Source organism: Ilyonectria robusta (assembly GCF_021365365.1).
Source record: "Ilyonectria robusta strain PMI_751 chromosome Unknown BGZ61scaffold_14, whole genome shotgun sequence".
NCBI lineage: Eukaryota > Fungi > Ascomycota > Sordariomycetes > Hypocreales > Nectriaceae > Ilyonectria > Ilyonectria robusta.
Genome location: NW_025764448.1, coordinates 597612 through 622053, shown reverse-complemented (window position 1 = coordinate 622053; position 24442 = coordinate 597612). Strand labels below are relative to the sequence as shown.

The following is a 24442-nucleotide window of genomic DNA, read 5'->3' as shown; positions in this document are numbered from 1 at the left end:
ATGAATTTGCCGTCCAAGCATGCTGCAGCAATCTATCCACACATATGAGTTTCCGAACGATGTAAGTGCCGCCTCTTGAGTTATCCATGTTACATCCGCCTAAACCCTCCATGTGGTGACCTTTACCGAGGGGTGAAGGGTAGAATAACGGAGCTGGGATATTCAGCACCAAAGTGGATAGTATGTTGGCCGCGGTTTTGCTCCTCCTCGGGTCTTGGTCCGGAGAATGAGCTGTACTCGGCGATGCCTGGGAATTGGCCACCAATCTAATTGATGTTAGCATGGTTCATATTGGAGAGAGTTGTGACGTACTCTAATGCTGATACTCTCGCCCGCGTCAAAGTCAACACCCATAGCCCAAATGCCAATCTCAAGTTTGACAATGTTTCCGGGCTTAATCTTGTCTTGTTTGGCGTGGGGATGGAAGGGGAACTGGGGATGGATGCTTCGAGACTCGTCGACTGCTCGCTGGGATGCGCGCAGGATGCCAATCGAGCCGAGGTGAAGGTTCAAGCTGGCCTGGTCCTTGGTCGCAATCTCAGCGATGGACTTGATCGGGGTAGCCTTGAACGGGAAGTTCAAGTGCATCAGGTCCTTGCCGTCCTTGTCCTTCTTTCGCAGGATGACAAAGACGGTAAAGTCATCCTGAGCGTCGCAGGACATGTACAGAGTGGCCTTGGGCAAGCCGATCAGGCGAGCGGGCTCGGCGAAGGTATATGTAAACTCGGAGAAGCTCTTGAAGTCCTCGGAGTTGTGCGTGACGGTGCTGAGGGCGGCATTGCGGGTGGGCTGGAGCTTGTTGTCGGGGTTCAGAAAGAGCTCGCGGTATTCGGTGTTCGGGACGGGAAAGTCTTCGAGAACAATGTCGTCGATGGCCTCACGATCGCCAAACTGTAGAGCAGACCATCGAACCTTGGGCGTGTTCTTCTCCCAGCCGTTGTCAATATCCTTCAGATACCGGTCGAAGAAAACACCGAGCTCGTCCATGGACTCGGGGATGCTGTACAGCTCATACCACTCCTGCTTGCTGCCCCAGTGAATCCACTTGTTGTCGTGGGGAATCTCCATCCAGCCGCGCACGCTGCCCATGGTGTGGATGCTGCTCACGTCGGAGCCGCGGATGTAGGCCGGGCAGCGGATCTTGGTCATGTCGACGCGCTTGTCCTTCCAGTAGGCGTTCTGCGTGGGCGAGCGCCGGTACATGCTGTCGAAGTCCTCGAGGCCGGCGTTGGGCTGGCCGCGCACGATGGCGTCGGCGATGAGGTCGAAGTTGCTCATCGAGAACCAGCCGCCGCGGCAGAACTGCTCGCGGTACATGTCCGACATGCCCTCCCAGGGGGCGATGGCCTTGAGGGAGGGAGGCTGCTGGGCGGCGATGAACCACTGGGCAATGGCTAGAGCTGAGTTGCCCGCCATGCCAACGGAGCCGTTGCACCAGTCCATAGCGGCCACGGCTTCGACAACATCGTAGCCGTCTTCAGCATCCTGGCTGCCCATGACGCAGATCTGGCCGTCGCTGTTGCCCGCGCCGCGCGTGTCGACGCTGACAATGGCGTAGCCCTTGGGACACCAGTGCGCGGGATCCAGACCCTCGAACTTCTCCAGGCCGCTCAGGTCAGAGCGAGGAACGCAGCAGTTCCACACGCACATGGGCAGCATGTCCAGGGCGCTGTATTTCTTGCCGTAGAACGACCAGCTCAGCACGGCGGGGACCTTCTCGGTCGAGTCGGCCGGGCGGTAGACGTCGATGTACAGGCGGGCGCCATCGCGCACCTTGATCTCGACGTCGTGGTCGATGCGGATGTCGCTGGTGACGGGCTTTGCGTCGAAGGGGTTCGCGCCGGCTTTGAGGACCTCCGTCTTGCCTGGCTGGAAGCCCGCGTAGCCGTTCTCGCCCTCGACGGGGAGCTTGATGCGCTTGGTTGCGACTTGCACGGGGTTGGGCATGGCTGTAGGTGTGGGCTGGGTTGCCTCTTTTGGATAGGGGAATTGGGCGTGTAAGTGGTCTGAAGGGAGTCTTAGAAGGGAAGACGTAGAAAGGGAGTGATTGAGGATGGGAAGAAAGCAAAGAGAATCCTTGCTGTGAATCCGGGGTCATGGCATAAGTACTGGCATCTCCATCGCCATGTCGGATCAAATCCGCGGTCATCTGGGGCAGCTTCTCCAACTTCGAAGCTCTCCTCCGGGGAACAATCCAGCCAGCCGAACCGAGATTCGGCCCCGAGCCTCGGGGCGTTTGTCGTCACCACCACGAAATAGTGTGCTGCGTGCTACTTAAAGCGCGGAGATCGGCTCGGTTGAGAGATACACGCATTAGTCTTGCGGGGAACCCTGCTCTCGACGCAGCACGTTGGCCTCCACTGCGGGGATGAGGCATGGGGATGACCTTTTCATCGCGCCTTATTCGACCGAGCCGGAGGTGAAGGATCACCGCAGACGATCGCAGACTAAACGCGGGGATACGGTCGTCGACGTGGAGCCGACGGATCGAGAGGCGGCTCCGAAACGAACCGACCATGAGGCCCTGTATATCTAAGCCCGGCCGAGATGCCTTCAACAGTCTTCATTCGACCAAGCTTCAAGGCACAATACATCCAAGGCCCAAGAAGCACTCAACCACCTTTGCACCCTCCTATCTTCTATCAGCTACATTTCCCAATCCCCCCCATATCACACAATGGCTGCCACCGAAGGTCCCCTGGTGCACACCTTTGCCCCTCGCTTCGAGGCCAAGGACTTGGTCGAGTTCGACGAGAGCGCCATCTACGGAGACTGGCGCGACGAGTTCCACAAGAACGGCTGCGTCGTCATCAAGAATGTCATCAGCAAGCAGCGCGCTCAGTACTACTGCGACAAGCAGATCCAGTGGATGAAGAACTTTGAGCTGGGCTTCGACGAGAAGGATCCCAAGACCTGGACTGCCGAGCACCTCCCTGTGAGCTTCAAGGGCGGGTGAGTATCTTTCTGCAAAAATATAAAAGGAATAATGCTGACCAGGTGCAGCATGTACTTCGCCTATGGCTCTCCTCACGAGAAGATGGCCTGGGAGGCTCGCACTGAGCCCGCCGTCATCTCCGTCTTCGAGAAGCTCTGGGGAACCAAGGAGCTCATTAGTTCCTTTGACGGCATGAACATTTCCATGCCGAACCGAACGGACATTACCTGGAGCCCCTGGCCCCATACCGACCAGAATCCTCAACGCAAGGGGTAAGTCGCTCTCTCTATCTGCAGGTACCCCAGCTCACATGCAGCAGTATGCAAGCCGTGCAGGGCCTCCTCAACTACGCTCCCAACGGCCCCAAGGACGGCGGCCTCATGCTGATGAAGGGCTCCTCCAAGCTCTTCAATGAGTTCTTCGCGCACAAGCGCGAGTCGGCTGACCACGAGGATGCACCTCCGCCGGAGCTCGAGTTCATGGACCTCTTCCTCTTCAGCGAGAAGGACCTCAAGTGGTTCGAGGCCCGCGGGTGCGAGATGGTCAAGATCAACATGGAGCCCGGCGACTTTGTGCTCTGGGACTCGCGCACCATCCACTACGCGCGCTTCCCCGAGGGCGAGCAGATCCGCCACGTACAGTACATCTGCATGACGCCTCGCGTCTTCGCCGAGGAGGAGGCGCTCGAGGCCAAGAAGTACTGCTTCGAGAACTACATTGGCACCACCCACTGGCCGCACTGCAACATTCGCCCGGCGCAGGAGAAGCCAATGCGGAATGGCGAGGTCTGCCCCAAGTACAGGACCGAGCCATTTGAGAAGCCCGAGGTGACGGATACGGTACTCAAGCTTGCTGGTGTGAAGCCGTATTAGCGCATGATGGAGGCTCGGTAGCTTAGCATAGACATGAGAAATAAATTATTCCAATAATTCTTATCGCACGAATCAATGACTCTACGCGTGATGTCTTCCTAAAGTCTCTACAGTCTCTACACTTCTACAGTTCATGATGTGCGACGGCCATGCTAAGGGGTCGGTCAATTGCGATTTGGAGATGTTGGAGTCAGTCATGATAGCCAGCTAAGGCGAGGCCATCGTGACACTAACCAGTTCAGGCGTGCGTGATTCTCGGCCGGTAGACAGCATAAATCAAATCACATTACAAATTCCTGGACTCTACTGGACAATCCGAGAGCGATCCAGACGCATTCAGTGGAAAACACTGCTCAATTCCTCCAGTTTCGTCCCCGAGATGCCAAGTGCCGGCTCGCTGGTAGACCAGGGTCGACGCCACTTCGGCTCACCACAAGCCCAGATTCGGTTCGGCTCTCTCGAGACTAACTTACCCCACGGGGTTCGGTTGCTTCCCCGCGCAGGTAGATCCAGCTCCGAGGACGTGGCCGCCAGTAAACCACACAACCCCAGTATGCCACTGCAGACCCCCCGGCATGATTGACGCTCCGTCCCTCAGAGACGACTGCATCCCGAGATGAGACAGCTCGGCTCGGGGGTGGAAACATCTATAAGGACCCTGGAGCGTTTCCACGATCCGTCTCAATCATCACCACATCTCACTGCTTCGACAACTACTTCACTACCTGTTCCGCGATCCGACGCGCCAATTGAGGCGACTGAGGACAGTAGGACAGCAGACACGAACACAACACGACAAAACGACCAGCAAATACAACAGCAACATGGCTTCTGCAGACTTCAAGAAGGACGGCTCCGACCATGTCGAGAACGTCGACATTGAGATCCTCAAGGAAGATGGTATCAAGAACGAGGCCGTCGGCGTCATGGGCACGGTGAAGCTTACCGAGGGGGCTATTGTCTACATCCCAACACCAACGGCGGATCCCAGAGGTGAGACGGACACCCAATGGCCCATAAGATTTGCTAACGCCTTCCAGACCCGTTGAACATGAAGATGTGGCAGAAAATGACCGTTCTCGTCGTCATTTCCATCTGTATGACTCCCGCATTGCCTCCTGCTTGCCCTGCTAATCCGTCCAGTCTCGACCCTGGGACTCGCTCTTGTTTCTGGCTTCGGCGGTCTTTTGGGCTTCTACATTCCCAAATACGTAGCGGCCGGCAAGGGATACGCCGACATCACTCATCTCATGACCTATCCCTCACTCACTATGTATGCTCTGACCCTCATTCGATTCCTTGTAATTCCAGCGCTAACCGTAGCCGCAGGGGCATTGGAAACATTATTGGCATGCCCATTGCCATTGGTGTTGGTCGTCGAGTCGTTCTTCTCGTCTCCACCGTCGTCATGATCATGGGCGCTGTTCTCTGTGCCTATTCGAAGAGCTACGAATGGCAACTCGCGTGCCGGATGGTCATCGGTCTTGCAGCTGGCCAGAGCGAGGCCTTGGTGCCAATGATCACACAGGTGAGCACGAATGATCCCACCGCCATTAACAACCTTCTAATATGTACAGGAAATCTTCTTCTTGCACGAGCGCGGCCGAAGTCTCATGATCCAACAAACCATCCAAGTCGTCCTCACGTCCGTATGGGTTCTTTTCGCCAGCCCCATTGCCGGCGCCATCACCCCTGAATGGTGGTACGGCCTCGGTGCCATCCTCTCCGGCGTCCAGCTCGTCCTTGCCTTCTTCCTCGTGCCCGAGACCAAGTATGACCGAACCCTCAGCTCGTTCCAAGAAGACGGGCAGTCCGAAGGTGGCTCAGACTCGCCCGCTGAGCTTTGCACCGTACGACCGGAGCTGGACTTTGTCAACTACGCCCCCCGTACTTGGCGCTCGGATATGCAGCTCTGGGTTGGAACTCCGTCCTGGAAGACTTGCTGGTCTGTTTTAGTGCAGACCTTTGAGCTTCTCCTGTTCCCCAACGTCTTCTGGGCGCTGTGCCTGAACGGTCTCACACTCGGAGTCAACATTGCCATCGGAACCACTTACGGCTCCATTGTCACTGGTCCTCCGTACAACTGGCCCGATACCTCGGCAAGCTACGTGACCTGCGGCCAGATTGTCACAGCTCTTGTGGCCCTCCCTATTTTTGGACACGGATCGGACTGGATGATCAAGAAGTTCGCCAACCGACGAGGTGGGCTTCACGAGCCTGAGATCAGAATCATTCCACTCATCATCCCCACCATTGTCGGCACGTTCACCGCTGTTCTCTATGGCTTGGCCGCTTCCAACCCTGACAAATACCACTGGTTTGTATACGTTTGGGTTATTGCGGCTTACTACTTCTGCTTTGTTGGCGCAAACATTGTCGCAATCACATATCTGCTGGACAGCTATCCTGCCAGAGCTGGGCCACTGCTGGTCATCATCTGCGCCTTCCGAGGTATTATTTCGTTTGGCGTTAGCTATGGTATCTCTCCTTTCATCACCAAAAACGGCTATGACGGAGCATTTGGTGTCTTTGGCGGTCTCACGGCGGCAATGGGGCTTCTCGGTATCCCAATCTACTTCTGGGGGAAGAAGATCAGAATTTTTACTGGCAAATACTCCAAGTCAAAGAGCGACTAAACACCTAGGATCAATGCATGTTGGGACTCTTGATGGGCTTGAGGTATGCTATTATCTAGTTATGTCTGAGTTAGGATAGAGCTAGGCCAAATAGCAATCAGAAGATATAATCGCGAATGTCCCGTTAACGTGAACTGTCCTCTAGATACAAAATCAATAAGTTTTTTTAGTCGAGATATCAACCCATCCAATGGACCAGATAGCTTGTATCTAGATATGTGTGTGTCAAGTTTTGAAACATTGTTATCACCCCCATCCAGCCGGATCAGCGGTCCTCTAAGTTCCAGGTCAAGCATGCATTCTATTTCACTATTTACTGCAACCTGATTCCGTTGCCTGTAATAAATTCCATGCCGGCAAATAAGTGTTACTCTTATTTCTTGGCATATAGTCCTAGGTTGTACAGTCAAAGTCAATACGGTCTCGAGAGTCCTAGATCTCTGCCTTGGTTAATATTATTTGTCATTGTGCTGACATGGTCGAATTCCGAAGCGGAAATTCATGGGCGTGATGTCGTTAACCCCTTACTGTAAATGGTACCGCTTGAACCACTGATGGACAAGGGATTTCTAAGAACTTAGTTTATAGGTCTGACTAGTTGAGGTAGGCTCAGCTTTGTCTCAGACCAAGAGCTAACTTTCAGGCCGTCAGGTCAGGAGCGTGGCTGAAGGTGAAGGCAAATGAATCCAGCCACCTGGTAGAAATTGGTCTCAGCTGTGGTCTGTGCACAGCGTATTGAGGGGGCTATGCATATTAAATCAGTGGGCTTTCCAACTTAAAAGCTACCTATGTATCGTTACCTATCGTTATAGTTTCTCTTCGAGATGTAGCATCAATTGAATAAGCAAATCGACTCGGTACATTCCGAACTGTGTGTCAACGACGTAAAGTCTTCCAACTGAACTCAATCAGTACCCAGGCGCCAAAAACGTCGATGGTACTTTGTGGCTTAGGAACGTGCAGATCTTGCCGCTAACCCCCACGGAGGCAGTGAACCATCAATACATAGCCCCAGGTATTGAGAAGTCTTGGCGACTCACATCTGCATTGTGATATCGTTTAGTGCTTAGAAGATCTGATCAGCCAGCCACTTACTATCACCTACCCCAAGGTGTTTGTAAGGCAGACAGAGCACCATCAACCCGGTCTAGCCTATCTCACACATCAACCTTGCGAGTTGATATCACAAATATGGAATCTGCCATGCGATATGTCATATATCCGTAACTTGTTTGAGTTAAGAGTGACGTGTGCGGGGAATGAGGAATAGAGAGGCTAAGAGGCAGATTAAGGCAACGGTGGCAGTGCATCTTCAATAGCTCGGAAGACTACAATTGAAGATGGTGGAAATGGATCAATGAGACAAGATGATAGGGATACTACAACGGGTATGTTGATCAAAGATTCACAAAGAAATGCGGCATTAATAAGCGGAAAGATACTATCAATTGAGTATTCTGTAGATAGTAGCTGAAGATGATAACAGACGAATCCAGCAGCTATCCCAAAATCCTCCCTAGAAGACCACAAGACTGGCTTATCAGATTGAGCCAATAGCCCTGGCTAAGGCGGGACATGCCAAAGGAAACACCCGGCCGTAGGCTCCATCCTAAAAATAAAGAAAGCTTCAATTCCCCTGTTTTCCCCCAAAGACCTTAAATCCCTGACACAATGAATGAATGATGAGCATGGCAAAGCGTTCATAGGTCAATATAATCTAGGCTACGTCTGTAAATACCAACTAACTAGACACATCGAAGAGATATGCAGTCAAGAGCTAAATACATGTACATGGCATAGTTCATGTACTCGCACCTTTAGCGTGTACCCCCTCCAAAAGTAAAACCGTTCAATGTTCCCGTGTTCATTCCCAACTGAAATCCCGAATTGTTGGGACCCGAAAAGGTCGCGTTGGAAACGAATCTCGCCTGCTGGTCGTTGCCACTCGGCTTTGAGAGGTCTCTTGCCCATCTCACCAACTGCCTACAAACCCTTCGGAAGTTCGGATCTTCCTTGTTCGGGAATACTCCCAGGTTTTGATGGTTGGCTTCCAGTCTTTCGGGTGGTGGACATCGCGGGATGCTGACTGACAGTTCATCCGCAAGTGTCATAGAACCATTTCCACACGCTGTGCGTTGGCCTTCGTAGAAGCAGGCTACTTCAAGTCGGGTCTCGGCATTACGCGACCGAGCTTCGACCACAGCCGGGAACCTTTCGCCAAGTGCATCAAATTTAGCCAGTCTCCTTATCCAATCCTCGGTGATCGGCACATCGGGGCTCCTGCTCAGCATCAGGAATTTCCTTGCAGTCTCGCCCCACGATGCCGCATCGACTCCATGTGGCGTTCCCAGAAACGCTATACGTCGAATGCAACTAGCGAGTTCCTTGCGGTCATCTGTGCCATCCGTTGCTCTGATCAAGGCCTGTATCTTGGTGAGATTTGCGCCGATGGGAGAGGAGGATACATACATTTTCACAAATCAGGCCACCAATGCTATGAGCAACGAGGATGATGGGACGCTTTCTCTACTTGTTGTCAGATAGAGCGGAAGGACTGTTAGAACATCAAGAGACATACCGTTTCTGTACTGGATCGTACGATCTCCAGTTCCCAGAAAATATCATCCGAAAGAGTGTCCAGTGGAGTCTCTGCACTGACTGACCAGAACTTCTTAAGTTCTGTCTCGTACCTGATCTCTATTATGCGAGCGCCGGGGATTTCGGCAGCCAGAAGGGTCTTGGGCCAGAAAATAGACGACGTTGCAGAGCTGTACGTCCAGGGCTGTCGGCCATCGAGCCAGCCGTGAACCAGAACGATGCTACACAATACTTAGAGCGATGCGTAAAAAGCAAAGGATCAATTGCATACTCAACGGTCGCATTTGACGGGTTTGCGATGACTTCTAGGGTTGCCATGTCGTTGTGGTACTGCGTACAAGGAGGTGATTGCGGTCGAGCTGAGGATAACAGGGGGCGAAGCACGGGAGGCTTAAACACTTGGATGCGACCCATCGCGACCCTTCAAAGTGCAAATTGACTACAAGTTATAGTTAATCCCGCGTCGAGCAAGGTTGAAAATGTCGAGTGACGTGGCAAGGCGGAATCACCAGGCAACCAACAGCCAATTATCACCGAGCACCAGTGCCTGCCCCATCTGTATGTCTCAACGCCAAATTCTGTCTGCGCCGCGATAATCTGAGACATCTAGAGTCACCCATTGATGAGAAGTCATTGTTTTGATTTACAAAAAGCCCAGTCCGTCTCCAATTGAATTAGAATTAATATGACATTGCTGTACTCCGTTCACCTCGCGCGCCTCCAGCCTGCGGACGCAAAACACCAGCCCAGCTTTTTAATTGCACTCTCTACACAATCATTACCCAAATTCTTCATTTTCAGTATTCATCTCGATCAGAGTCATGGCCGAAGCTGCAGGACTCGTTGTCGGCGTCGTCGCCCTAGCCGGCCTCTTCAACAATGTCGTCGGCTGTTTTGAATACATTCAGCTTGGTAAAAATTACCGCAGAGACTTTCGGACCAACCAATTGAAACTCGAAGTTGCAAAACTCCAGCTCAGTCGTTGGGGGAGGTTCGTTGGGCTGTGTCATGCCCTCGATGATGTGCAGTCATTGAGTTTAACGACTCTGTCAGAAGAGAATATTCCTCTGGCAACAAATCTTCTCCGCCAGATTCTGGCACTACTCGCCGATGCTGAACGAGTAATGGAGATGTTCCAACCCGAACCTTCCTCGTGGGAATGCAAATTAGAGGCCCTAGCTACGTCGTTCTATCAGAAGATGCGCAAAATGTTCTTCAAACGCCAAAGCAAGGAGAGGTTTTTAAAGAGAGCCTCGTGGGCTGTGAAGCATGAAAAACAGCTTACGAAGGTCATCGAAGATATTCGCCAGCTAGTTGGCGATCTTGTGGCCCTCTTGTATCGGGGTGACGCAGGCCTCCAGCGTCAGCATTGCCAGAGGGAGGTCAAGGAGATAGGAAATGGGCCTGTCGTTGCACCGCTCCGAGATTCGGCTTCCAACCAAGACAAATTGCTTCCGGATGTCGTCACCAAAGCCATGGGATTACCTGTGGTAAGCTGCAATGTAGCATTTTCGGACAACAACAGTGGTTTTCAACTTGGGGTCAACACGGGTACAATTAGCGGGGCTCGGTTTTAGGGTGGTGGTGGGTTAGGATGATTGCATGTGGTATGGCACACGGCTTCTGTTTTTATCATTAGAGGTTCTTTCGGTGTTAGAAATTCGAAGAAAATCGGCTTAAATGAATAATGAACCCGGTATCAGTGAGGGTCTCCCAGTGAGGGTCTCCCAGTGAGGCTCTGAAATCCTTTGACTTGTGTACCAACCACTCCATGCTGTTTCTATGCTTGGGTGATGTATGAGTTTTGCCGCACCCTAGGAAGAGTCTGGGGAGCAGCATTTAGGTCCTATCGGAAGATTCGGGCCAGTCGAGTCCTCAGGATGTCACAGAACTACAAAGCTGTACTGGGTATCGCACATCCATTCCAGGGACAATAGTCGCGGCCCTAGGGTAGGGCAAGCGACAGATGGGTGGCGGGTTGCCTTGGCGTCCACCGATAGGACTGCCAACGTTGGAGGACATGGGTGCAGCAATATTACTGCCATGTACCGCTATTTGAATCCTTGGCACTTATAGTATTTCTGGAACGCTTCTCAGTAACATAAAGCATTACAGAACCAGTAAGTCTTGGAATGAAGAAACAAAGCTACAAGTTAAGAACAAATTCGCCTGGGGTTCGCGCAGACTTTAGATAAACTACCAAAGTCATTGGAAAGCTTCAAATGAGAATATACCCGAAAGCCCCAAGAAATCGATACTTTCAACCCCCGAGCATTATACCTCATGATGCACTGGCCGCTGGACTCAGTGCGAGCCACATGCCGAGGATAAAAGAGTTTACGTCTCTTGTTTAGGTCACGCGCGCATGGGCATTGCATTTGTTACCATTAGCCCCAGGCAGCGTTGTGTGGAGTTTTACGCAGCACCGGAGCCTAGCGAGGAGACTTTGAATGCGTGGAGCGAGGCGATCCACGTGCACGGCTTGGAGTGGAATAGACATCACAGATAACATTTGCCACGTATACCCCGTCTTTTAGATTAGATGGTGGCATCCTCATGGGGGCTAGGTGTTATGGGTCAGCAGAATTTGTATTTGCCTACCGATAATGGATCGAAATTAGAGCTTAGGGATAGCAGGATTTGTTTTGACCATGGAAAATTGCAACCGACTCCGCAGTCTATAGTTGACGGTGGTTAATCCGTGAGGAGGCACGAACAAACTTATTGAGTCATGATAGGGTTAGACTCGAGCGTCTTATCAGCTCCAGCGACACGGGTCAGACGGCTAACGGCACAGTTGGCCACGCGGAACCAGTTCATCGGGAATTGCACCGACAATATGGCCCAAATAGTTCGGCCGGCCGCCACTATTTAGCGAGTGTAACATGGCTTGCCTGCTGAGCCACTTCGCGAAGATGCCAATAGCGCTGTTGAATATCGAACCTAGCCTCCGTTCAGCACCAAACGGGTAAATATTTTCATCGATGGCGAAATTGCGGCTGCAGAAGCCGCGGCGAATGACATATCGAAACTTACTCGTTCGAGGGAAGTTTGATGAAGGCTTGCTTTAGTACTCCCCCTTCGCCCTGGCGTCTGGTGGAGACTGGAAAGCGCATCGAAAGATGGAAGGATGCGAAGCCGGGATGACTAGAAGTGATTAGGGCTGACATGTGCGTGCGTGCTGCATCTTCAAGGGGCAAACAACGGTCGTATCGATGGTGGTGGGCCATCATCTCCACTGGGTCCACAGCTGCGACTGCGACTCCGCGACTCGATGCAAAACCGAGACGCCGGTTTTCCTGAACAAATCTCTAGTCATGCTGTCGAATCTAGACGGGGAGACGGGGAGTCATGTCATGGGGGCCATTGGCCAACGACGACGCCTCGGTGGCGACGCAGACGACAGGGTGTCTCGTCTAGAGCGTTCCCTCCAGGGTTGTTTCGTCCAATATCGCCTCAAGACGCTCCAGGACGCCGCGGAAGGATCCCTGGGGGTTTCACGACCCTGGACGCCCAGGAGTTCCCGCATGGAACCCCATCTGCCAATGGATGGACGGATCAGCCAGGTCAAGGTCTTGGCCAGACGCCATGTGGCAGCAGTAGTCGGCCTGTCAGTGCCAAATCTTCCGAGCTCAAGGTTTGAATCTGCGCAAAGTGCTTTTTGTCGATCCGATCAGCGTTTGTCCGTTGGTTCGATGGCCCGCCTCCCGCCACACACGCATGGGCTGCTCGCTGCTCGCTGCTCGCCGCAGAATCCCACGGCCTTCGGAAATGAGAGAAGCGCCGACAGTCTGTCACTCCCCCTCAGCACCGCCTGTCGCAGCATCCGGACCTAGCCGGTGTTTGACTAGTGTCGAGGCTCGGTTACCGCATCTGCCACATCCCGGCCTGATGTGCCTTGGACGGCATCATCCCCGTGCCGTGTGGCCCCTCTCGCATCATGCCGGATCTGCTCCGCGTGCGTGCGCACTGGACCGGGTTGTTGGGATGCTGCTTCGAAGATGGGGCACGCTGCTTCGAAGATGGGGCACGCTGCTTCGAAGATGGGGCACGCTGCTTCCAAGACGGGGCACGCTGCATATCAGGGAATGAGCTGGAGTCGTCCATTACTCGCTTGGGGGCTCCAGACTCGCGGAGGATCAACCAAGTGGGACTGCGGGCTCACGTCGTCGCCTGCAGGGGCTTCGTATGCATAGGTATAACTATCTGAATCTTGTCCAGAGGAGCCGCCGAGCTGGTCTCCGGTCTCTGGTCTTTGGTTCTTTGGTCTCTGCTCATCCTGAAACTGACCCCGAAGCAGCACGCATCGCCATGAAGTGGACGTTTGTCCTGTTGGCACTGCTGCCGTGCTCCTGGTGCGCGTCGGCCGGCATCTCAACCCAGGAGATGCTGTCCGGCGTGCCAGAGTGTGCAGTACGCCCTCCGTCTTTCCCCGTGCCGTGAATAAGCTGACGTTCTAAATAGCGGGCTTGCCTTTCCGATGCCATTTCCAAGTCCAGCTGTAAATCGACCGACACCACATGCTTGTGTGCGGACGACGGCGCTGCCCTGGCGCCCGGTGCCGTCTGCTACTCCGGTAACTGCACCATCACAGACTCCCTCGGTATGCATCCCGTGGCCCATTGCCCATCCGAGTCTGCTAACGCGCCTCAGCGACGCTCAACGACACCAACACCTTCTGCAACGTCGAGATCCGCGACAAGTCGGGCATCTTCATCAACGTTACCATCGTCCTCGGCGTGCTCTCGGGTGTCGTCACCGCCATGCGCCTGGCCTCGAAATTCTTCATCACCAACTCCGACTTTGGCCTCGACGACCTCTTCATCGTCCTCGTCTTCCTGTGCGGCGTGCCGTCGAGCGCCATGAACGTCAACGGCACCGCTGGCCACGGCGAGGGACGAGACATTTGGACGCTCAAGCCCGACGACATCACCGCGTTCGGCTTCTGGTTCTACGTGCTCGAGCTCTTTTACTTCTGCCAGGTCTCGCTGCTGAAGATGTCACTGCTCTTCTTCTACCTGCGAATCTTCCCGGCCCAAGGGCCGCAGAAGCTGCTATGGGGCACCGTGGGCTTCAACGCCATATTTGGCGTCTTCTTCGTCTTTCTAGCCGCGTTCCAGTGCACGCCGGTGAGCTATTTTTGGACGAGCTGGGACGGGGAACATGAAGGGAAATGGTGCGTCTTGGCTCTTGGCTCTGTTCCACTCCCCCACAATAGCTAACAGATCCTTAGCCTCAACATCAATAGCATTGGCTGGGCCAACTCGGCTGTGAGCATTGCCTTGGACGTGTGGATGCTGGCCATTCCGCTGTGGCAGTTGCGGGGTTTGAAGCTGCATTGGAAGAAGAAGATTGGAGTCGCAGCCATGTTTATTGTCGGAACCTTGTGAGTACCCTAGATGGCATTATTGAGGACGCCAACTAACTTGTCTGCAGTGTTACCGTCGTCAGCATCATCCGTCTGCAGTACCTGGTTTCGCTGGGCTCTTCGCACAATCCCACCTACGACCAGATCGACATTTCGGTATGGTCTACGGTCGAAATCAACATCGGCATCATCTGCGCGTCGATGCCGTCGCTGCGCATCCTGCTCGTCCGGCTCTTCCCCGTCCTCGGAGGCTCGTCGTACGACAAGAGCAAGTACAATAACTACGGAGAAACGTACGGACGGAGATCGAAAATAATCAATCGGAGCCATGCGCTTGTAGAGCTGCCGTCCCGATCATCGTCTCCCACGAGGCCATCGCATGGAGGGATTGAGATGAAGCGAACGTTTAATGTGCAGTATAGCGAGGGGGATGAAGCAAGCCTGGTGAATCCTAATGATCCAGGGAACAAAATGCATAGAGGGATGAGTGCTACGAGTGGCACCAGTAGGAGCGAGGTGTCGCTGTAGATAATTAATTAATGAATATAGATGAGAACATAACTCCTCCTCGTGTGTTGGTTGTCTCGTGTAAGGTCTGACCTGGGCCAACTCTGGTGCAAGCCATGACGGCATATGCTGCTTTCACTTGATGAGATGTGGGGGAGGGGGTTGAGTTGTAGAAAGCGCGGGCTGTTCAGTACATTTGGCTATACGAGATTCTGGTATCAGGAATGTTTTGAGTCGATTGGTGACGTTGACAGTTTCGCGACAAGATGATGACCGGACGGAATGTTGCTGGGTCTAGGGTAGTTGGAGTTGCGTGGAGACGGTTGACAGCTAGACCCTACTCAGGGGACAGAATGACAGGGTTATCTTGCAGTAAACCGGCATGGAAGGGCGCTATCAAACTCTATTAGTCCCTGTGTTGCAAGCTGGCAGATTCCCGGTAACCTGGTCTGGGGCGCAGTTATCAGGGTTCGTGGAGTACTGGAAATAGCCTCACTCACGGTTAGACGAGAGTTTGTGTTGCAAATGAGGCAGTTAGCGCGTGGACAACTAAATAAAGAATAAACACTCTCATTAACACTGCCAAGAAGAGGCCTAAGACGATAATATAACGGTTTCCCATCTTTTACTCCCCCTGACAGGTCGCTCCATTGGGGAATGCGCTGCCAGATCAACCAACCACATCTCGGCCGCTGATAACGGCCGCTGATAGAGGCTCTGACAAAGGTGCGGGCGGCAAATAGCGCCAATCAGGCCCCGAGTCGAGCCGGCATTTCGCGTGCGGGTGCTCCGTCCCGACCCGTCACTCTCCTCGTTCCACCACCAGTCGACGTGCATCTCCGCCAACTCAGTGAGACCGAGCGGCTCTGCTTGGTGATATTTGACCGTTCCGTCATCGGGGTTCCGTCATTCCGGCGGCCGAGTGGAGATCCGGAGAACGGACATCTAGAAACATGGACGGCTCCTCTCCCCGCCCTAGACAAGCCGCGTGTCTCGTCTGTCGCCGCAGCAAGATTAAGTGCGACTGGCGACCGAACCAGGAGCGCTGCAGGCGATGCATCCAGCTCGACTGCGAATGCGTGCGCCCGGCGTATCACCCGGGCCGCCAGAAGGGCATTAAGAAGCAAGCCGTCCCCGTTGTGCTGTGCATGTTTTCGTTTCTCGGCCTTGAACTGACTGCGTGAAGCAAGCGGACGGGGCTCGACAAGGCCCTCTTCCAGATCGACCAGGCCGTCAAGCGCGCGCGGTCCGCAGCGCAGCAGAATCCAGATGACAACCGCGTGCTGGCCCATCTCCACGGGCTGCTGAGCGGAGCGGATGCCGACGAGGCGTCCACGGCCCGCGACGCCTACGCCTCGGGGTCTCTGGGCACCGACGACAACGACGATGCCTTCTCCGCCGAGGACGACGACGACGACGAGCAGGACCCCGTGGCCATGACCGACTTCATCCAGCGCACAGAGTCCAGCCTGGCCATCGACGATGCCGAGAACCCGCTGCAGCTGCTCGCCCGTGCGTCATATATCCAGCCGTCGCCGGAATCACGCCACGGCAGCTCGCCGGGGCAGCCGCTCATCGCCATCGCCAGTCCCGCCCAGCAGTCCGGGGATGAGATCTCGGCCTTTTTTGCCCCGGCCCGCGTGCATCTCGACGTTGGCGAAGACGTGGACCCTGTGTTGCTGGGTCTTGTCTCGGATGAGGAGGCTGAATCGCTCTTCACATTGTAAGCCCCCCTCCGTCGTGTCACTTCTAAAGCTCACCCCTATCCCAGTTTTCATCGAAATCTTGCACATACAAGATGGGGTCTCGATCCCAGGCTGTACACCGCCGAGTTCACTCGCTCGCGGTCTGCCTTTCTCTATACGTCCATCATGGCCATGTCGGCGCTTTTCATGCCGTCGGCTGCAGCCCTATCTAAAAGACTCTCTAACCACGCAAAAAAGCTGGCCCACCGGGTCATGATCGATCGGTACAAATCCGTCGAGATTGTTCTTGCATTCATGGTCAACATTCCGTGGATGTTCCCCGGCGAACAGAGCACCGATGACGAGACGTGTGCCTACATCTCAATGGCCAACACCGTTGCCACAGACCTGTCGTTGCACAAGTCTCTCGTCTCCACGGAGATGCTCGACCCGGGTTCCGGAATCGGCCTTGCTCGAGGTGATTGTCTCGACCCTCGGTCTGCTTTAGCAATGGATGGCTTTCCAGATCTGGATCCCTGGTCTGATCGAGGAAGACTGCTTCTTCGCAACAGAGAGCGGTGTTGGATTTCACTTTTCGTGCTAGAAAGGGGGTATGTTGCATTTCTTCTCTAGCCGAGTAACCGCTAATGAAGCAAATAGAATGTCACTGGCTCGAGGACGGCCGTTCTCAGTTCCGATGACTCGGTCTTTGAAAGATTGCGATAGTTGGCACAGATCTGATTTGGCAGATCCCCTTGATGGTCACCTTGTCTCTATGGCAGTTCTGAGGAGGGATTTGGTATGTACTCCAGTATGTAAGAAAGATATTGTGCTAACTGATGTAGGATGGACTTTTTGCTACTGTTCGTGCCTTGTGCGATGGGTCTCAGAATGCTGCAAGCGACGGGTCGCTAATTGCTCAATCGTAAGCCATCCACCTCGCACAAACGACGGACGAGAACTTACACCCGTTAGAATCGAAGGCTCAATAGAGCGGTTTTTTGACCAGTGGTATACAGAGTGGGGAATATCAATAGGCACTGGACTAGGTGAGCATCCGTGATATTGAGGGTCGCACGTTGGCTAACTCTCCAGACCGTCGCCTCCCGCCATACGTTGAGATTCTCGTCACTCACACTCGTCTGTCCATCTACGGCGGCGTAATAAACCACCCCACTGCCCCGTTAGAGGTCCGCGGATTCTTTCACACGGCTGGGCTTTCGTCAGCGCTCAACGTCATGCGTGCCGCGATCCAAGGAGAATCTCAACTGCAATCAATGCCCAACAATACGGCCATCATGATCTCCTTTGCGGCTTGCTTCGCTCTCACATTGAGTGCTTATGCGACAGGCGGCTCGGGCCTGGCTCCCAGCATCCGAAACCTCATCAAGGAGACTGCAACCGTTCTCGAGAGGATTGGACGGGTGACGAAGCACCGGAATGGCCTTTCGGTTCTGTACGGAAAATATCTGAAGCAAATTGTAAAACGAGCCGCCACTCAAGAAAACACTGGAGCCGCAGCGGCAACGTCGAACCTCTCGGCAGCACCCATCACAGAGAGCACGCCGCTGGCGACTCAGACGACCTTTTTGGACAATCAAGCCCTTTGGTCAGAGACATTGCAGTTCTCTACAATGTCGGACGATCAAATCGCACAGGTTCTCAACCAACCTGGAAATAATTTCGATCCGTCTTTCGGGGGATTGTCTTGGGACGACATGACCAATTTTGAATGGCTCTATTGGCCTGAAGTTGGCATCTAGCGTCCTTGATTTGAAGACTCTAGTTAATTACAAATGAGAGGCTCTAGCGTAACTCCACTTTCTGGACTGGGACCGTGTCGGCGTGCAGCCATGGGATCCCGATGGTAGTCAGTTGTCGTAGTTTCTCCATAAACACAAACGTCAAAACAGTATGCGGCCTGTGAACGAGTCAATACAAGGCCATCATGTTGGCTTGCGTACTCACGTCAGTCTCAGCCACGCAGGCGTCCATCCCCTCATCAGAAACCGAACTCCTTCCTCCCGAAGACCTGTCCGCAGGACCGTCAAGAGTCCCTGCCTCGCGTGAGTTGGGTTCCAGAATTGGCGGCATGGAACTGACCTCTTTTCCTGCACTTGCTTGCAGACGGCTCTTCAACACATCGGCTGGCGCGCAGAGTGTTGTTGCCATGGTCCCTGCCGCTAGAGAAGCGATGGCATGTGTCTTGATATCATCTCCGAGTCCTGCGGATCCCATGAGGTACTGCTTCGCTGAAGCATAGCTGGGAACGCAAGTTAGATGAGGGTTTTCAATACTAGGCTGGAATCCTTACGTGGCAATTTGTGACACATCTATACACTGTCAGTTGTGATTCTCGCGGCACAGATCTTGGACGTACTCATCAACACGCTCCTCGTGATATTTGCAGTGATTCCCTTCCCGAACGCCTGGAAGCCTTCTTCTCTGGAAACTCTGATCAACGCATCAACAGCGTTGGAGTACCCAAACCTCTGCGCCGGCGACTTCGCACCGTCGGCGCACATGCGCACGAGGGCGACTTCGGCTGGATTGCCTACGACGCCTGCAATGCCGCCGGCGAGGCCTGCGCACGCAATGTTCCACGAGACGGATATCTTGCTGTCGCCTGTGAACTTGAGGACCTTTTCGGAGAGGAGGCTGTGGATGCCGAAACGGGCTGTGGAGTATGATCCCTGGCGGAGGATGGAGGCCGAGAGCCCGGTCCAAAGTGAAGCGATTCCTGGCCAAGGTCAGTCGGGCCGTAGTTTGGGTGCCGTGGGAACTCACCGTCTTGCGCGGCAAAGCGGTACATGACGTTTAACATGGAGGTTTTGGACTTGAGCACCTGCATCCGGCTGTTGGCTGTGTGAGCTAGAGTCTTGGACGGAAGGGTGTAAGTCGCGGTACTCACTACTTGGTCTGGTCTAACGGGTGTGCTTCTCGAGTTCAGTTTCCACGACTATTGCCCGTTTTTGGAGAGTACCCACTGAAGCATACTGCCATGCAAGCTGCGGCGCCCCTTGGATTCATATGTTAGAGCAGATACTATACAGGCCGGGTCGGCGTTGGCTTACCCCAGCCAGAACGGCTCCTTGGTCTTGCGATTTGGTGCCATTTCTCCCGCTTTGTTTCTCGATATTGCTGCTTCTCGAATCTGGGGAATACCGACCTACCAAGAGTGCCCATAGCCCGCGGACTGTTATAACATCCCCCTCGGCACGCTGAGTCGGGCCCCAGAAGTGTCGACCGGGCTTCCGCCGGACATTCGGAAAGTGGGGTTGGTCTCTCGGGACCAAGTCTGAAGCCCGAGCATCGCGGCCGGCTTGCCATCTGGCGACGATCAAAAGCGCCAGGTTCCCACGTGCAAAATCGCGACTCATCATGTCGCAGCCGCAGAAACCACCAGAAGCCAACATGTCCAAGCTGTCCTCTTCGCTCAAGGCCCTCGTCAACGCGCCGTTTTCGCGCCCGGGGCCGCTGCCGGCGCCCGGCCAGGTGCAGGACCTCTTCCAGTCGATTGCGCGGGACGCTTCGAAGCGGAACCTCGGCGTCAACTCTTGGCTTGCCATTTCTGTACGAATGCCCTCACGGTTATGGGATGTCATATTGAAACTGGCATGTTTAGACTGACAATTTGTTCACAGACCGCGACCACCTTTACCCTCAATTCTCCCGACTCGCTCCCCGTGCTCCACCGCGTTGCCTCGGCCGAGCAGAATGGCGCGGGGGTCAAAACAGCCGAATACATGCGGGAAGTCGGCCTCAAGTGCATCAGCTTCAACGGGATCCCTCGATCAATCAACTGCCTCAACGCCTTCTACGCATCGCTCCCCAAAGACATCACGTCGCAGCTCTGCACCGCGCCCAGCCGCACGCCGACAACGCAGACTCTGGACGCTGGCCTCGCGCGGGGCCGAGGTCTGTGGGACTCCGTATACCGACCCTTCGAGGACAAGCTCTACGAGAAGCTTGCCCTCTCGCACCCGGATCTCCCGGCGTATATCCTGAGCCATCACTACGCGGGCCTGCTCAGCGATCCTCCCGCAGAGGAGCGAGCCGACCTGGCGAGTGTCGGACGAGTCCACACCTCGCTGGTGGCCATTTCGTGCTTGAGGGCTCAGACGGGCGTTGGGCCGCAGGTGCTCTCGCATGTCTTCGGCCTGAGGAAAGCCATCGAGGATGAGTCGTTCCGCGCGGACCGAGATGGCGAGAGCGAGGAGAATGTCAAGTGGTTGGCTAGTGACCAAGGCAGCGAGTGGATTTTAAACACGATCGATAAGATCATCGAGGTAATGGGTGGCTCGACCTTTGCCCCGGCTGGACGGGAGGCAAAGCTGTAGTGTAGTATAGCATACCTGGCATTCAAGCATTGTGAGAATTAGCGAAATACTTCCATTTATCAACACCTAAAGAAAGCTGGACTGTGACCCAGATTGTAGGCTGGTATATTGCAGTTTACTCAACGATATATGCATGCAGATGATACTCAAAGACGACAGTCCACAGTCCAAGAGGTGGTATCATCCCAAAAGAACATAATCGTTCACAGGCCCTCGATTCATGTACAAACTGCATTACTATGCCTTCCTTATAATACATCGCTTATTTAAATTTATATGTACTTGTTCAAGATCAACTTTGGCCTTCTATGGCTAATTGATGTCCATGAACATTTATTCAATCCTCTGCGAATGTAGACTTATTCGTATGATCGACTCTCATCCAGATCCACGGTAAACTCAGCCTCCGTCTTGCTCCGGACCTCCTCAACGGTAACACCAGGTGCCAGCTCAGTCAAGGTGAGAGTGGACTCTTGCCTGTTTACTTCAAATACACACTGCAATATCATTAGCCTCTGCAAACGTCTTTGAATCCAAGGGGGCTGCTTACCAAATCAGTAATAATGGTGCTGACCACTCGGGCTCCGGTCAAAGGCAGGGTGCATTGTTGCAGAATCTTCGACGAGCCATCCTTGGCGACGTGTTCCGTAGCCACGACAATCTTGGTGCTGTCGGGGTTGGCGACCAGATCCATGGCACCGCCCATACCCTTAAACACCTTGCCGGGAATCATGTAGTTTGCAAGGTCGCCGTTGGCGCCAACTTGAAGAGCCTAATGCGAACTGGTTAGTTATGAAAAGAGGAGGATGCAATGCTACTCACTCCGAGAATAGAGACATCTACATGGCCGCCCCGGATCATGCCAAATGACTCAGTAGAGTCAAAGCATGATGCTCCAGGAACGAGGGTAACAGTCTCTTTGCCGGCGTTCACAATATCACTAGCCATCGTTAGAGAAGTCACAAAGTCACGATCAGGGACACTCACGGGTCGACCTCATCAATGGTGGGATAAGGGCCCATGCCGAGAATACCATTCTCAGACTGGATCCAAACCTTTCTATCAGAAGGAAGCAAAGAAGCAGCCAGGGTAGGAATGCCTGAAAGCGTTAGATGCTGAACTAGATGAAAATGGATAGGGAACTTACCAACGCCGAGGTTAACGTAGAACCCCTCCTTGAGCTCCTTGGCCGCTCGCTTCGCAATGCGAACTCGCTTTTGCTGCGCCTCGCTCACAGGCTTGGACGAAGCAGAGCCCTTGTCGCTGTCGTCTCGGAGCTTCAACACCTCGATCTGCTTCTCCGCGGTCGACGGGACAATGCGGTCGACAAAGATTCCAGGCAAGTTGACGTCATTGGCATCAATCTCGCCCACCTCGACAATATTTTCGGCTTCGACGATGGTCAACTTGGCGGCTTTGGCCATGATCGGTCCAAAGGCCTTGGTGGCATATCTAACACCCATACGTCAGTTGTGGAAAGGAACGTACCCCCTCAAGGACTTACCTGAAAACGCAGTTTCCTTCCTTGTCGGCCTTCCACGCCCTGATAATTGCGACGTCTCCCGTCAAAGAGGTCTCCATGAGAAAGGTCCTGCCATCAAACTCGCGGGACTCTCTCACTCGGCCCTTTTCGACGACGGCCCCCGATTTATCCAGGCGAACGGGGATATCTCCGGTCTGAAGGAGGGTGTCTACTGAGGTCAGTAATCATCCAAGAATTGAAGCTGTACATGCTCTTACGGGCTGCCGTGGGCGTAAAAAAGGCCGCAATGCCGGCACCACCGGCTCGAATACGCTCCGCCAGGGTTCCTTGCGGGCACAGCTCAATCGCAAGCTCTCCCGTTAAATATTTCTTTTCCAACACCTTATTGTTGCCCAGATATGATAGAACCAGGCGGTCGACCTGTCCACTGCTGGTGAGGACTGCCAAGCCCCCCTTTCCTTCTATTCCGGCATTATTCGAGACGGCAGTGAGCGAATGAAGCGACTCGGGGCCTCTCCGGTGAAGCGCGGCGATGAGCGTGTCTGGGATTCCTGTTAGCAGCCATGCCACCCGCAGTGAGGCCAATCGCGCATACCTGCAACACCACATAGACCGAATCCCGAGCTCAGGACGGTAGATCCGCTCTTAACATCTGCAACCGCGGCATCTGCGTCTGGAAACAGCTTCGAGTGCCCCTTGGCCGAGAACCCCTTGGCCGAGAACCCCACCCTCGTCGACGAGAAGTTGCGGCGTCCTTGGAGGGTGAAGCTGCACATCCACGTCGCCGGTCTCGCCGCGAGACGTGACCGGACGCAAACTGCCATGACCATCGATTTCGACATGATGCGCTCTTGTGTTTGCAGAATAATTCTCAAGATTGGATGGAGAACGGCATCCTTATGACGGCTGGAAGGCGTCGGCATCATATCTGGTTCCGAGGACCTCTGGGGCAATCGGAGTTAAAACTGGCGCCGAAACACAACCCGACCCGTCTCCAATTCGGAGTGAAATAGTAGCCCCGGATTCTCACCCTCCTGCATGTCGTCACTTCCCCGCAAGCCGAAATCTGGGGAAGACTATTTCAGCAGCATTGGATGTTTCTATTGGATGTTTTAAAGTGCTGTCTAATGGTCTGCAGACTGGCCGGCTTTCTGTTCCGCTAGGCCGGCTGTGGCCCGCGGTATTGACGTCGATGGAGAAGACAGGGCAGTCCTGTATCATCTTCAAACATTCTTCATGTACGAGAGAACTCAACAAGCCAGGCTCCTACCGGAATATCGAAAATTGGCCGCGACAGATGGTGTTTTCGCTGCATCCCCTCCTATAACATATATCAGTACGGTTTTACAATTTGGTACATCATTGCAAATAAGTATTCGCCCCTTCTTGGAGAGTTCTGCAGATTCGCTGGATGCGATTGGATATAATGTGTCCAGAGCCACACGCAGATACAGTCCAGCTCCCGTCACGTAGTCAATAGCATAATACTTCGACGAAATTATTGCTGTTTATCGGGCTGAGAAGTCGCCGGAAAGACCTGCGGCTAGGGAGTGGCTAGAGATGTTTCCTCATGAAAAGAATGTTTCGTGACATCGAATGATGTGAAAAGGGCTACAGACAATATGCTTCTGAAGAGAAGGCTCCCAGGATGCGAGGTCAACACAACTTCCAGTGGTCTAGCTACCCCCAGAGACGGGATGGTCAACGAATTTCCCAAACGGTTCGTAATCCAAACGGAGGAAGGTCAATAACTATATATTTTCAACGCCAACCGTGACATTGGCGAACGACTCACGACGGAGCTTTTTTTGAATGAATTATTTGTTCATCCAGCGTTGAGGAAATCTGTCCGTGGTGTTTCTTGAAAGGGGTGTACTGCTTAGAACTTTGTCATTATTGATTTGAAAGGAGATCACTAACAGCACAGGAGGGGATGTTTTCGGATATCAAGAAGCATGGCAAGAGTGAGGTTGTGTTTCTGATAAAGTCATTTGCTTTTAAATTTAACAGACAAATAT

General features: G+C 53.7%; 11 protein-coding genes across 11 annotated transcripts; 7 read left to right on the top strand and 4 right to left on the bottom strand.

The window, feature by feature from the left end:
• Nucleotides 1–122: 122 nt before the first annotated feature.
• BGZ61DRAFT_495423 (putative acyl esterase) lies at nucleotides 123–1947 on the bottom strand (the record flags this gene model as incomplete). Its single annotated transcript, XM_046250876.1, has 2 exons — nucleotides 123–266; nucleotides 313–1947. The coding sequence occupies 2 exons, from the start codon at nucleotides 1945–1947 to the stop codon at nucleotides 123–125; spliced, it is 1779 nt and encodes a 592-aa protein (XP_046102369.1).
• Nucleotides 1948–2677: 730 nt separating this feature from the next.
• Nucleotides 2678–3807, top strand: BGZ61DRAFT_356462 (uncharacterized protein; the record flags this gene model as incomplete). Its single annotated transcript, XM_046240793.1, has 3 exons — nucleotides 2678–2952; nucleotides 3004–3207; nucleotides 3255–3807. The coding sequence occupies 3 exons, from the start codon at nucleotides 2678–2680 to the stop codon at nucleotides 3805–3807; spliced, it is 1032 nt and encodes a 343-aa protein (XP_046102368.1).
• An 824-nt stretch (nucleotides 3808–4631) lies between these two features.
• BGZ61DRAFT_534344 (major facilitator superfamily domain-containing protein) lies at nucleotides 4632–6443 on the top strand (the record flags this gene model as incomplete). The annotated part of the gene is made up of 5 exons (XM_046254139.1): nucleotides 4632–4800; nucleotides 4848–4904; nucleotides 4951–5080; nucleotides 5137–5335; nucleotides 5385–6443. The coding sequence occupies 5 exons, from the start codon at nucleotides 4632–4634 to the stop codon at nucleotides 6441–6443; spliced, it is 1614 nt and encodes a 537-aa protein (XP_046102367.1).
• Nucleotides 6444–8130: 1687 nt separating this feature from the next.
• Nucleotides 8131–9506, bottom strand: BGZ61DRAFT_455017 (uncharacterized protein). The gene is made up of 4 exons (XM_046246315.1): nucleotides 9313–9506; nucleotides 9022–9262; nucleotides 8913–8969; nucleotides 8131–8866 (listed from the first exon to the last, which is right to left on the bottom strand). The coding sequence occupies exons 1-4, from the start codon at nucleotides 9453–9455 to the stop codon at nucleotides 8261–8263; spliced, it is 1047 nt and encodes a 348-aa protein (XP_046102366.1). The 5' UTR covers nucleotides 9456–9506; the 3' UTR covers nucleotides 8131–8260.
• Nucleotides 9507–9742: 236 nt separating this feature from the next.
• BGZ61DRAFT_455016 (prion-inhibition and propagation-domain-containing protein) lies at nucleotides 9743–10726 on the top strand. The gene has a single exon (XM_046246314.1). The coding sequence runs from the start codon at nucleotides 9863–9865 to the stop codon at nucleotides 10616–10618; it is 756 nt and encodes a 251-aa protein (XP_046102365.1). The 5' UTR covers nucleotides 9743–9862; the 3' UTR covers nucleotides 10619–10726.
• A 1646-nt stretch (nucleotides 10727–12372) lies between these two features.
• Nucleotides 12373–13116, top strand: BGZ61DRAFT_455014 (uncharacterized protein). The gene has a single exon (XM_046246313.1). The coding sequence runs from the start codon at nucleotides 12398–12400 to the stop codon at nucleotides 12875–12877; it is 480 nt and encodes a 159-aa protein (XP_046102364.1). The 5' UTR covers nucleotides 12373–12397; the 3' UTR covers nucleotides 12878–13116.
• Nucleotides 13117–13352: 236 nt separating this feature from the next.
• On the top strand, nucleotides 13353–14937 carry BGZ61DRAFT_495444 (uncharacterized protein; the record flags this gene model as incomplete). The annotated part of the gene is made up of 5 exons (XM_046250882.1): nucleotides 13353–13454; nucleotides 13506–13644; nucleotides 13695–14217; nucleotides 14275–14427; nucleotides 14478–14937. 5 exons carry the CDS (start codon nucleotides 13353–13355, stop codon nucleotides 14935–14937), a joined length of 1377 nt encoding a protein of 458 aa, XP_046102363.1.
• Nucleotides 14938–15481: 544 nt separating this feature from the next.
• Nucleotides 15482–18590, top strand: BGZ61DRAFT_393761 (uncharacterized protein). Its single transcript, XM_046242881.1, has 7 exons — nucleotides 15482–16039; nucleotides 16103–16639; nucleotides 16688–17212; nucleotides 17262–17400; nucleotides 17447–17526; nucleotides 17577–17650; nucleotides 17697–18590. The coding sequence occupies exons 1-7, from the start codon at nucleotides 15870–15872 to the stop codon at nucleotides 18362–18364; spliced, it is 2193 nt and encodes a 730-aa protein (XP_046102362.1). The 5' UTR covers nucleotides 15482–15869; the 3' UTR covers nucleotides 18365–18590.
• BGZ61DRAFT_534341 (mitochondrial carrier domain-containing protein) lies at nucleotides 18408–19716 on the bottom strand (the record flags this gene model as incomplete). Its single annotated transcript, XM_046254138.1, has 9 exons — nucleotides 18408–18522; nucleotides 18570–18658; nucleotides 18705–18864; nucleotides 18916–18934; nucleotides 18982–19341; nucleotides 19389–19456; nucleotides 19513–19537; nucleotides 19589–19620; nucleotides 19676–19716. The coding sequence occupies 9 exons, from the start codon at nucleotides 19714–19716 to the stop codon at nucleotides 18408–18410; spliced, it is 909 nt and encodes a 302-aa protein (XP_046102361.1).
• Nucleotides 19717–19940: 224 nt separating this feature from the next.
• BGZ61DRAFT_423621 (uncharacterized protein) lies at nucleotides 19941–21002 on the top strand. Its single transcript, XM_046243574.1, has 2 exons — nucleotides 19941–20174; nucleotides 20246–21002. The coding sequence occupies exons 1-2, from the start codon at nucleotides 19983–19985 to the stop codon at nucleotides 20939–20941; spliced, it is 888 nt and encodes a 295-aa protein (XP_046102360.1). The 5' UTR covers nucleotides 19941–19982; the 3' UTR covers nucleotides 20942–21002.
• Nucleotides 21003–21300: 298 nt separating this feature from the next.
• Nucleotides 21301–23200, bottom strand: BGZ61DRAFT_355945 (uncharacterized protein; the record flags this gene model as incomplete). The annotated part of the gene is made up of 8 exons (XM_046240755.1): nucleotides 21301–21438; nucleotides 21492–21713; nucleotides 21764–21881; nucleotides 21929–22040; nucleotides 22089–22393; nucleotides 22446–22632; nucleotides 22682–22966; nucleotides 23020–23200. 8 exons carry the CDS (start codon nucleotides 23198–23200, stop codon nucleotides 21301–21303), a joined length of 1548 nt encoding a protein of 515 aa, XP_046102359.1.
• Nucleotides 23201–24442: the final 1242 nt, after the last annotated feature.